Source organism: Falco punctatus (assembly GCF_963210335.1).
Source record: "Falco punctatus genome assembly, chromosome: 3".
NCBI classification, from domain to species: Eukaryota; Metazoa; Chordata; class Aves; order Falconiformes; family Falconidae; genus Falco; species Falco punctatus.
In genome coordinates, this window is record NC_137582.1 from 13,483,280 (window position 1) to 13,495,963 (window position 12,684).

The 12,684-nt window shown below is 60.4% G+C and overlaps 3 protein-coding genes across 3 annotated transcripts; all 3 read left to right on the forward strand.

Moving 5' to 3' along the window:
* Positions 1-3,049: 3,049 nt before the first annotated feature.
* Positions 3,050-3,358, forward strand: LOC308061414 (feather keratin 1-like; the record flags this gene model as incomplete). The annotated part of the gene is made up of 1 exon (XM_080381342.1): positions 3,050-3,358. One exon carries the CDS (start codon positions 3,050-3,052, stop codon positions 3,356-3,358), a length of 309 nt encoding a protein of 102 aa, XP_080237468.1.
* A 3,439-nt stretch (positions 3,359-6,797) lies between these two features.
* Positions 6,798-7,106, forward strand: LOC308060752 (feather keratin 1-like; the record flags this gene model as incomplete). The annotated part of the gene is made up of 1 exon (XM_080379838.1): positions 6,798-7,106. The coding sequence occupies one exon, from the start codon at positions 6,798-6,800 to the stop codon at positions 7,104-7,106; it is 309 nt and encodes a 102-aa protein (XP_080235964.1).
* Positions 7,107-10,543: 3,437 nt separating this feature from the next.
* On the forward strand, positions 10,544-10,852 carry LOC308060218 (feather keratin 1-like; the record flags this gene model as incomplete). The annotated part of the gene is made up of 1 exon (XM_080378686.1): positions 10,544-10,852. The coding sequence occupies one exon, from the start codon at positions 10,544-10,546 to the stop codon at positions 10,850-10,852; it is 309 nt and encodes a 102-aa protein (XP_080234812.1).
* Positions 10,853-12,684: the final 1,832 nt, after the last annotated feature.

Genomic DNA, 12,684 nt, shown 5'->3' on the forward strand with positions numbered 1-12,684 from the left:
ACTGCGTGCTCCTGCCTTTTCACTCTTTTGCCTCAATAAAATCTCCTGTACCCCAGCACCACACGCCTCCATCTCCTTTCTTCTCCCAAGGCTCTTCCACTCTAAAACGGCACAAGGCCAGGCCTCAACAGGCCGGCGGGGTTGGGGGGAAAAGGGCACTCAGCCTCTCCGAGGACACAGGCCACCAGCGACAACACACACTCGCACCTGCAGGCATACACAGCATGACACAAGCCCAGCACTGGCTCAGAAAAAGCCTCCGATACGACAACGCTCCCTGCACACACCTCCGACCGAGGCTCCCCGTGCCAACACACGCTTGACTAACTCTCTTCCGCACCCTCCCCAGCAAAAAAAAGGATCACAGAATCATTTAGAGATGGGCAGGAATCTCTGCAGAGCATGTCCTTCCACCCCAGTGCTCAAGCAGGGCCAGCTAGAGCAGATTGTCTGGGACCACAGCCACTCGCGTCTTCAGTACCTCCGAGAATGGAGCCGCCACCACCTCTTCCACTCTTTGACCACCCTCACACTGGAAAAGCCCTGCCGCCTTTGCCCGGGCAATTCCAGATGCTTTCACTTCTGAACATGGCCTCTTGTCCTACCACTGATCGCAAGCCTCTGGGCACAGCCCTTCAGCTGCTTTGCAGGCCACCGCACCGGCCGCTTACGCAACCCGCACTTTCTCAGCTCGTCTAGGAGCACGTACCAGGAGACAGCGACAAAGGCTTCCTTCAAGTACGCCTCAGCAACAGCCACTGCTCTCCCCTCGCCCAACGCCCACTCGCCTCAACGCGGAAGACACGCAGCTCCCTCAAGCATGATTTGCCCTTCCAAAATCCACGCCAAACACCCCCCAACACCTTCCGTCCGTCCTGGCCTTGGCAGTGATTTCCAGCAGCATTGCTTCCATCACCTGCCCCGGGAACAGGCTCGGGCTCACCGGCCTCTGCTTTCCCAGAGCCTCCCGCACCATCTTCTGCGGGACACGAGGGGTACCAGCTCCCTTCCACTCTTCAGGAGCTGCCCCCAGGCACTATGACCTTTCCAGGAAAATGGACAGCGGCCTTCACAAGGAGGCCTCCGCAATGCCAGATGCCTCGGCATTCCTGGGAGCAACACGACAGGCCCCGTGCACTTACAAACACCCACTCCCACATCGCTCCTGCCTACCCCCCTTCATCTTCCTCAGCAACAACCACAGATCACCTGACAAACAGCCTGAAAAACACTCACCTTGCCTCAGCGGGGGCAGGCCTTGCCACTCATCAACCCTTCCGCACGCACCACCACCACCACCACAGCCTCGGCTCTGCAGCCCCGTGCCGCATGCTCAAACCCAGCTCCCCTCGGCAATCGCCAAATTCCCTTTCACCCTGTCAAGCTCTGCGCAGAGAACTGGCCTCACCCCTCGACACTCGCCCCAAGCACAGACCCCAACAAAGGCCCAGGACTGCCAGCCTCCCCTGCCTGCCGCTCCCAGCCCTGCTCCGCCTTTCAGCACACATACGGGCTCTCCAGAAACTCACCTGCCCTCGCACGCTGCCTCATACACAATCATAAGAGTCACTTCCGTTGCAAAAGACCCTTAACGTTATCGAGTCCAACCGTTAACCTAATACTGCCAAGGCCACCACTAATCCATGTCCCTAAGCGCCACGCCTACGTGTCTTTTAAACACCTCCCACAATGGTGACTCAACCACTGCCCTGGGCAGCCTCTTCCAGTGCTTGATAACCCTCTCGGTGAAGAGATTTCTCATCATAGCCAAACTAAACTTTGCCTGGCGCAACATGAGGCCCTTTCCTCTTGCCCTAGCACTTGTTGCTAGGGATGAGAGACTGACAACCTCCTCGTCACAACCTCCTCTCAGGTACTTGGAGACACCGATAGGGCCTCCCCTCAGCCGCCGCCTTCTGAAAACGCAGTAGCCCCGCTTCCCTCAACCGCTACTTCTAAGGCTTCTTCTCTCGATCCTTCACCGCATTCGCTGCTCTCCTTTGGATGCGTCACACCACAGCCCAAGCCCCACCTAAGGGCTCCACGATGGAGGGGCCAACACAAGCACTGGCGGAGCCAGGCAGGGCACCTCTCGTCACAGGACCGGCGAGCTCTCAGCCAGGGCTGCCAGGAAAATGGCCTGCCCTCCTCTGCCTGCCCGCACTGACACCCCCAGGGACGGATCCCAGGGGGCACAAGCCCAGACACGCAGGCCCCTTTCTCCCAGCTACAACCTTTCAAGCAAGGCGGGCAACAAGGCACACACAGAGCACGCTCAGTGGGAAAGGCCAGGCCTACAGTCAGGCTTCGCAAGCTGGCAGCAAGGCAGGCAGGGACCAAATGCCATGGAAGGGGCCGACACTCATGCCCGGCACACCTCCAAAGCCCACAACAGCCTTCCAGGCCCATGAACAAGTGGGGGCCCCTCTTCGCAACGCACCCGCAAACCACACCACACGAGTGCCATGGGATGACCTCACTGACAACACCCCACCTCTCCTATGCTTTGGCCACGTCTGCCAAATGCCCTGACACGCACCTTCCATGCAAATCCTCCCAGATACCTGCTCTCACTTCAAAGCTGACGCCAGGGACAGACGGACACATCCTCAAGAGGAGGACATGAGAAGGGAGCGTTGTGGGAAGGGACACACCCCCCACCTCATTACCTGCCAAGCTCTGGCACGCAACAGCTGCTTGCTGCAAAATGCCGTCACGCGCAAAGCCTGTCCCGCCCCCTCAGACCAGCATAAAAGACGGCCCAGAGCCTCTCTCCATCACACGCTTCTCCTGACGCCTTCTCCCCCGCAGTCAACAAGGTGAGCCTGAAGCCCCTTCCCCTCCTTCTCCTGCCCCACACGCCCCGTCTCTTCCAGCACGCGCTGACACCAGACTCAGCAGCCCCCACGACTCAACACCACCACGCTCCCCGCAGCCCCACACCGCGCCTCCACACTCCCTTGCCCTCCTGTAACGACACCCCTCGCGCCCCCCACCACTCTCCGCTTCCTCAACACCCTCTCTTACAGGGACACTCCACACCGCAGACATGGCCTGCAACAACTTCTGCAGCCCCTGCGGACCCACCCCGCTGGCTAACAGCTGCAACGAGCCCTGCGTCAGGCAGTGCGAGGACTCCCGCGTCGTCATCCAGCCTTCCACCGTGCTGGTCACCCTGCCGGGACCCATCCTCACCTCCTTCCCCCAGAGCACCGCCGTCGGATCCTCCTCATCGGCTGCTGTGGGCAACATCCTCAGCTCCCAGGGAGTGCCCATCTCCTCCGGCGGCTTTGGCTACGGTTACGGCCTCGGAGGCCTGGGCTGCTATGGCGCCGGAAGAGCCTGCCTGCCCTGCTAAGGGCCCTCCACACCACACACACCCTGCAAGCCACGGCATGGACTGAGGACGCACCTCCCGCCTGCTGCTGCCACGAGGACCTGCCACCCGCACCTCCTCCTCTCAAGGCACCAAGCAAAGCAGCACGGAAGGGGCCAGCCCCGGCTGCCACGATACGTGGCCCACCTACCTCCTCCTCTTCTCCCACTGTCTTCTTTGCATCGCCCCTACTGATACGTCCGCTACTCTCCGCTGCAAACGCCTGCTCACAAGCCAAAGACCACCGGGGCACCTCCCCCGCGCTGCTCCCACCGCAGCAAAGGAAGACCTCGGTGCTCTGGCAAAATCTTCTGCAAGCAAAGGACCCGGGCTGACGGTCGCCCTACTTGCACCTCAGAACGCTTCCCTTCCACTGCGTGCTCCTGCCTTTTCACTCTTTTGCCTCAATAAAATCTCCTGTACCCCAGCACCACACGCCTCCATCTCCTTTCTTCTCCCAAGGCTCTTCCACTCTAAAACGGCACAAGGCCAGGCCTCAACAGGCCGGCGGGGTTGGGGGGAAAAGGGCACTCAGCCTCTCCGAGGACACAGGCCACCAGCGACAACACACACTCGCACCTGCAGGCATACACAGCATGACACAAGCCCAGCACTGGCTCAGAAAAAGCCTCCGATACGACAACGCTCCCTGCACACACCTCCGACCGAGGCTCCCCGTGCCAACACACGCTTGACTAACTCTCTTCCGCACCCTCCCCAGCAAAAAAAAGGATCACAGAATCATTTAGAGATGGGCAGGAATCTCTGCAGAGCATGTCCTTCCACCCCAGTGCTCAAGCAGGGCCAGCTAGAGCAGATTGTCTGGGACCACAGCCACTCGCGTCTTCAGTACCTCCGAGAATGGAGCCGCCACCACCTCTTCCACTCTTTGACCACCCTCACACTGGAAAAGCCCTGCCGCCTTTGCCCGGGCAATTCCAGATGCTTTCACTTCTGAACATGGCCTCTTGTCCTACCACTGATCGCAAGCCTCTGGGCACAGCCCTTCAGCTGCTTTGCAGGCCACCGCACCGGCCGCTTACGCAACCCGCACTTTCTCAGCTCGTCTAGGAGCACGTACCAGGAGACAGCGACAAAGGCTTCCTTCAAGTACGCCTCAGCAACAGCCACTGCTCTCCCCTCGCCCAACGCCCACTCGCCTCAACGCGGAAGACACGCAGCTCCCTCAAGCATGATTTGCCCTTCCAAAATCCACGCCAAACACCCCCCAACACCTTCCGTCCGTCCTGGCCTTGGCAGTGATTTCCAGCAGCATTGCTTCCATCACCTGCCCCGGGAACAGGCTCGGGCTCACCGGCCTCTGCTTTCCCAGAGCCTCCCGCACCATCTTCTGCGGGACACGAGGGGTACCAGCTCCCTTCCACTCTTCAGGAGCTGCCCCCAGGCACTATGACCTTTCCAGGAAAATGGACAGCGGCCTTCACAAGGAGGCCTCCGCAATGCCAGATGCCTCGGCATTCCTGGGAGCAACACGACAGGCCCCGTGCACTTACAAACACCCACTCCCACATCGCTCCTGCCTACCCCCCTTCATCTTCCTCAGCAACAACCACAGATCACCTGACAAACAGCCTGAAAAACACTCACCTTGCCTCAGCGGGGGCAGGCCTTGCCACTCATCAACCCTTCCGCACGCACCACCACCACCACCACAGCCTCGGCTCTGCAGCCCCGTGCCGCATGCTCAAACCCAGCTCCCCTCGGCAATCGCCAAATTCCCTTTCACCCTGTCAAGCTCTGCGCAGAGAACTGGCCTCACCCCTCGACACTCGCCCCAAGCACAGACCCCAACAAAGGCCCAGGACTGCCAGCCTCCCCTGCCTGCCGCTCCCAGCCCTGCTCCGCCTTTCAGCACACATACGGGCTCTCCAGAAACTCACCTGCCCTCGCACGCTGCCTCATACACAATCATAAGAGTCACTTCCGTTGCAAAAGACCCTTAACGTTATCGAGTCCAACCGTTAACCTAATACTGCCAAGGCCACCACTAATCCATGTCCCTAAGCGCCACGCCTACGTGTCTTTTAAACACCTCCCACAATGGTGACTCAACCACTGCCCTGGGCAGCCTCTTCCAGTGCTTGATAACCCTCTCGGTGAAGAGATTTCTCATCATAGCCAAACTAAACTTTGCCTGGCGCAACATGAGGCCCTTTCCTCTTGCCCTAGCACTTGTTGCTAGGGATGAGAGACTGACAACCTCCTCGTCACAACCTCCTCTCAGGTACTTGGAGACACCGATAGGGCCTCCCCTCAGCCGCCGCCTTCTGAAAACGCAGTAGCCCCGCTTCCCTCAACCGCTACTTCTAAGGCTTCTTCTCTCGATCCTTCACCGCATTCGCTGCTCTCCTTTGGATGCGTCACACCACAGCCCAAGCCCCACCTAAGGGCTCCACGATGGAGGGGCCAACACAAGCACTGGCGGAGCCAGGCAGGGCACCTCTCGTCACAGGACCGGCGAGCTCTCAGCCAGGGCTGCCAGGAAAATGGCCTGCCCTCCTCTGCCTGCCCGCACTGACACCCCCAGGGACGGATCCCAGGGGGCACAAGCCCAGACACGCAGGCCCCTTTCTCCCAGCTACAACCTTTCAAGCAAGGCGGGCAACAAGGCACACACAGAGCACGCTCAGTGGGAAAGGCCAGGCCTACAGTCAGGCTTCGCAAGCTGGCAGCAAGGCAGGCAGGGACCAAATGCCATGGAAGGGGCCGACACTCATGCCCGGCACACCTCCAAAGCCCACAACAGCCTTCCAGGCCCATGAACAAGTGGGGGCCCCTCTTCGCAACGCACCCGCAAACCACACCACACGAGTGCCACGGGATGACCTCACTGACAACACCCCACCTCTCCTATGCTTTGGCCACGTCTGCCAAATGCCCTGACACGCACCTTCCATGCAAATCCTCCCAGATACCTGCTCTCACTTCAAAGCTGACGCCAGGGACAGACGGACACATCCTCAAGAGGAGGACATGAGAAGGGAGCGTTGTGGGAAGGGACACACCCCCCACCTCATTACCTGCCAAGCTCTGGCACGCAACAGCTGCTTGCTGCAAAATGCCGTCACGCGCAAAGCCTGTCCCGCCCCCTCAGACCAGCATAAAAGACGGCCCAGAGCCTCTCTCCATCACACGCTTCTCCTGACGCCTTCTCCCCCGCAGTCAACAAGGTGAGCCTGAAGCCCCTTCCCCTCCTTCTCCTGCCCCACACGCCCCGTCTCTTCCAGCACGCGCTGACACCAGACTCAGCAGCCCCCACGACTCAACACCACCACGCTCCCCGCAGCCCCACACCGCGCCTCCACACTCCCTTGCCCTCCTGTAACGACACCCCTCGCGCCCCCCACCACTCTCCGCTTCCTCAACACCCTCTCTTACAGGGACACTCCACACCGCAGACATGGCCTGCAACAACTTCTGCAGCCCCTGCGGACCCACCCCGCTGGCTAACAGCTGCAACGAGCCCTGCGTCAGGCAGTGCGAGGACTCCCGCGTCGTCATCCAGCCTTCCACCGTGCTGGTCACCCTGCCGGGACCCATCCTCACCTCCTTCCCCCAGAGCACCGCCGTCGGATCCTCCTCATCGGCTGCTGTGGGCAACATCCTCAGCTCCCAGGGAGTGCCCATCTCCTCCGGCGGCTTTGGCTACGGTTACGGCCTCGGAGGCCTGGGCTGCTATGGCGCCGGAAGAGCCTGCCTGCCCTGCTAAGGGCCCTCCACACCACACACACCCTGCAAGCCACGGCATGGACTGAGGACGCACCTCCCGCCTGCTGCTGCCACGAGGACCTGCCACCCGCACCTCCTCCTCTCAAGGCACCAAGCAAAGCAGCACGGAAGGGGCCAGCCCCGGCTGCCACGATACGTGGCCCACCTACCTCCTCCTCTTCTCCCACTGTCTTCTTTGCATCGCCCCTACTGATACGTCCGCTACTCTCCGCTGCAAACGCCTGCTCACAAGCCAAAGACCACCGGGGCACCTCCCCCGCGCTGCTCCCACCGCAGCAAAGGAAGACCTCGGTGCTCTGGCAAAATCTTCTGCAAGCAAAGGACCCGGGCTGACGGTCGCCCTACTTGCACCTCAGAACGCTTCCCTTCCACTGCGTGCTCCTGCCTTTTCACTCTTTTGCCTCAATAAAATCTCCTGTATCCCAGCACCACACGCCTCCATCTCCTTTCTTCTCCCAAGGCTCTTCCACTCTAAAACGGCACAAGGCCAGGCCTCAACAGGCCGGCGGGGTTGGGGGGAAAAGGGCACTCAGCCTCTCCGAGGACACAGGCCACCAGCGACAACACACACTCGCACCTGCAGGCATACACAGCATGACACAAGCCCAGCACTGGCTCAGAAAAAGCCTCCGATACGACAACGCTCCCTGCGCACACCTCCGACCGAGGCTCCCCGTGCCAACACACGCTTGACTAACTCTCTTCCGCACCCTCCCCAGCAAAAAAGGATCACAGAATCATTTAGAGATGGGCAGGAATCTCTGCAGAGCATGTCCTTCCACCCCAGTGCTCAAGCAGGGCCAGCTAGAGCAGATTGTCTGGGACCACAGCCACTCGCGTCTTCAGTACCTCCGAGAATGGAGCCGCCACCACCTCTTCCACTCTTTGACCACCCTCACACTGGAAAAGCCCTGCCGCCTTTGCCCGGGCAATTCCAGATGCTTTCACTTCTGAACATGGCCTCTTGTCCTACCACTGATCGCAAGCCTCTGGGCACAGCCCTTCAGCTGCTTTGCAGGCCACCGCACCGGCCGCTTACGCAACCCGCACTTTCTCAGCTCGTCTAGGAGCACGTACCAGGAGACAGCGACAAAGGCTTCCTTCAAGTACGCCTCAGCAACAGCCACTGCTCTCCCCTCGCCCAACGCCCACTCGCCTCAACGCGGAAGACACGCAGCTCCCTCAAGCATGATTTGCCCTTCCAAAATCCACGCCAAACACCCCCCAACACCTTCCGTCCGTCCTGGCCTTGGCAGTGATTTCCAGCAGCATTGCTTCCATCACCTGCCCCGGGAACAGGCTCGGGCTCACCGGCCTCTGCTTTCCCAGAGCCTCCCGCACCATCTTCTGCGGGACACGAGGGGTACCAGCTCCCTTCCACTCTTCAGGAGCTGCCCCCAGGCACTATGACCTTTCCAGGAAAATGGACAGCGGCCTTCACAAGGAGGCCTCCGCAATGCCAGATGCCTCGGCATTCCTGGGAGCAACACGACAGGCCCCGTGCACTTACAAACACCCACTCCCACATCGCTCCTGCCTACCCCCCTTCATCTTCCTCAGCAACAACCACAGATCACCTGACAAACAGCCTGAAAAACACTCACCTTGCCTCAGCGGGGGCAGGCCTTGCCACTCATCAACCCTTCCGCACGCACCACCACCACCACCACAGCCTCGGCTCTGCAGCCCCGTGCCGCATGCTCAAACCCAGCTCCCCTCGGCAATCGCCAAATTCCCTTTCACCCTGTCAAGCTCTGCGCAGAGAACTGGCCTCACCCCTCGACACTCGCCCCAAGCACAGACCCCAACAAAGGCCCAGGACTGCCAGCCTCCCCTGCCTGCCGCTCCCAGCCCTGCTCCGCCTTTCAGCACACATACGGGCTCTCCAGAAACTCACCTGCCCTCGCACGCTGCCTCATACACAATCATAAGAGTCACTTCCGTTGCAAAAGACCCTTAACGTTATCGAGTCCAACCGTTAACCTAATACTGCCAAGGCCACCACTAATCCATGTCCCTAAGCGCCACGCCTACGTGTCTTTTAAACACCTCCCACAATGGTGACTCAACCACTGCCCTGGGCAGCCTCTTCCAGTGCTTGATAACCCTCTCGGTGAAGAGATTTCTCATCATAGCCAAACTAAACTTTGCCTGGCGCAACATGAGGCCCTTTCCTCTTGCCCTAGCACTTGTTGCTAGGGATGAGAGACTGACAACCTCCTCGTCACAACCTCCTCTCAGGTACTTGGAGACACCGATAGGGCCTCCCCTCAGCCGCCGCCTTCTGAAAACGCAGTAGCCCCGCTTCCCTCAACCGCTACTTCTAAGGCTTCTTCTCTCGATCCTTCACCGCATTCGCTGCTCTCCTTTGGATGCGTCACACCACAGCCCAAGCCCCACCTAAGGGCTCCACGATGGAGGGGCCAACACAAGCACTGGCAGAGCCAGGCAGGGCACCTCTCGTCACAGGACCGGCGAGCTCTCAGCCAGGGCTGCCAGGAAAATGGCCTGCCCTCCTCTGCCTGCCCGCACTGACACCCCCAGGGACGGATCCCAGGGGGCACAAGCCCAGACACGCAGGCCCCTTTCTCCCAGCTACAGCCTTTCAAGCAAGGCGGGCAACAAGGCACACACAGAGCACGCTCAGTGGGAAAGGCCAGGCCTACAGTCAGGCTTCGCAAGCTGGCAGCAAGGCAGGCAGGGATCAAATGCCATGGAAGGGGCCGACACTCATGCCCGGCACACCTCCAAAGCCCACAACAGCCTTCCAGGCCCATGAACAAGTGGGGGCCCCTCTTCGCAACGCACTCGCAAACCACACCACACGAGTGCCACGGGATGACCTCACTGACAACACCCCACCTCTCCTATGCTTTGGCCACGTCTGCCAAATGCCCTGACACGCACCTTCCATGCAAATCCTCCCAGATACCTGCTCTCACTTCAAAGCTGACGCCAGGGACAGACGGACACATCCTCAAGAGGAGGACATGAGAAGGGAGCGTTGTGGGAAGGGACACACCCCCCACCTCATTACCTGCCAAGCTTTGGCACGCAACAGCTGCTTGCTGCAAAATGCCGTCACGCGCAAAGCCTGTCCCGCCCCCTCAGACCAGCATAAAAGACGGCCCAGAGCCTCTCTCCATCACACGCTTCTCCTGACGCCTTCTCCCCCGCAGTCAACAAGGTGAGCCTGAAGCCCCTTCCCCTCCTTCTCCTGCCCCACACGCCCCGTCTCTTCCAGCACGCGCTGACACCAGACTCAGCAGCCCCCACGACTCAACACCACCACGCTCCCCGCAGCCCCACACCGCGCCTCCACACTCCCTTGCCCTCCTGTAACGACACCCCTCGCGCCCCCCACCACTCTCCGCTTCCTCAACACCCTCTCTTACAGGGACACTCCACACCGCAGACATGGCCTGCAACAACTTCTGCAGCCCCTGCGGACCCACCCCGCTGGCTAACAGCTGCAACGAGCCCTGCGTCAGGCAGTGCGAGGACTCCCGCGTCGTCATCCAGCCTTCCACCGTGCTGGTCACCCTGCCGGGACCCATCCTCACCTCCTTCCCCCAGAGCACCGCCGTCGGATCCTCCTCATCGGCTGCTGTGGGCAACATCCTCAGCTCCCAGGGAGTGCCCATCTCCTCCGGCGGCTTTGGCTACGGTTACGGCCTCGGAGGCCTGGGCTGCTATGGCGCCGGAAGAGCCTGCCTGCCCTGCTAAGGGCCCTCCACACCACACACACCCTGCAAGCCACGGCATGGACTGAGGACGCACCTCCCGCCTGCTGCTGCCACGAGGACCTGCCACCCGCACCTTCTCCTCTCAAGGCACCAAGCAAAGCAGCACGGAAGGGGCCAGCCCCGGCTGCCACGATACGTGGCCCACCTACCTCCTCCTCTTCTCCCACTGTCTTCTTTGCATCGCCCCTACTGATACGTCCGCTACTCTCCGCTGCAAACGCCTGCTCACAAGCCAAAGACCACCGGGGCACCTCCCCCGCGCTGCTCCCACCGCAGCAAAGGAAGATCTCGGTGCTCTGGCAAAATCTTCTGCAAGCAAAGGACCCGGGCTGACGGTCGCCCTACTTGCACCTCAGAACGCTTCCCTTCCACTGCGTGCTCCTGCCTTTTCACTCTTTTGCCTCAATAAAATCTCCTGTATCCCAGCACCACACGCCTCCATCTCCTTTCTTCTCCCAAGGCTCTTCCACTCTAAAACGGCACAAGGCCAGGCCTCAACAGGCCGGCGGGGTTGGGGGGAAAAGGGCACTCAGCCTCTCCGAGGACACAGGCCACCAGCGACAACACACACTCGCACCTGCAGGCATACACAGCATGACACAAGCCCAGCACTGGCTCAGAAAAAGCCTCCGATACGACAACGCTCCCTGCGCACACCTCCGACCGAGGCTCCCCGTGCCAACACACGCTTGACTAACTCTCTTCCGCACCCTCCCCAGCAAAAAAGGATCACAGAATCATTTAGAGATGGGCAGGAATCTCTGCAGAGCATGTCCTTCCACCCCAGTGCTCAAGCAGGGCCAGCTAGAGCAGATTGTCTGGGACCACAGCCACTCGCGTCTTCAGTACCTCTGAGAATGGAGCCGCCACCACCTCTTCCACTCTTTGACCACCCTCACACTGGAAAAGCCCTGCCGCCTTTGCCCGGGCAATTCCAGATGCTTTCACTTCTGAACATGGCCTCTTGTCCTACCACTGATCGCAAGCCTCTGGGCACAGCCCTTCAGCTGCTTTGCAGGCCACCACACCGGCCGCTTACGCAACCCGCACTTTCTCAGCTCGTCTAGGAGCACGTACCAGGAGACAGCGACAAAGGCTTCCTTCAAGTACGCCTCAGCAACAGCCACTGCTCTCCCCTCGCCCAACGCCCACTCGCCTCAACGCGGAAGACACGCAGCTCCCTCAAGCATGATTTGCCCTTCCAAAATCCACGCCAAACACCCCCCAACACCTTCCGTCCGTCCTGGCCTTGGCAGTGATTTCCAGCAGCATTGCTTCCATCACCTGCCCCGGGAACAGGCTCGGGCTCACCGGCCTCTGCTTTCCCAGAGCCTCCCGCACCATCTTCTGCGGGACACGAGGGGTACCAGCTCCCTTCCACTCTTCAGGAGCTGCCCCCAGGCACTATGACCTTTCCAGGAAAATGGACAGCGGCCTTCACAAGGAGGCCTCCGCAATGCCAGATGCCTCGGCATTCCTGGGAGCAACACGACAGGCCCCATGCACTTACAAACACCCACTCCCACATCGCTCCTGCCTACCCCCCTTCATCTTCCTCAGCAACAACCACAGATCACCTGACAAACAGCCTGAAAAACACTCACCTTGCCTCAGCGGGGGCAGGCCTTGCCACTCATCAACCCTTCCGCACGCACCACCACCACCACCACAGCCTCGGCTCTGCAGCCCCGTGCCGCATGCTCAAACCCAGCTCCCCTCGGCAATCGCCAAATTCCCTTTCACCCTGTCAAGCTCTGCGCAGAGAACTGGCCTCACCCCTCGACACTCGCCCCAAGCACAGACCCCAACAAA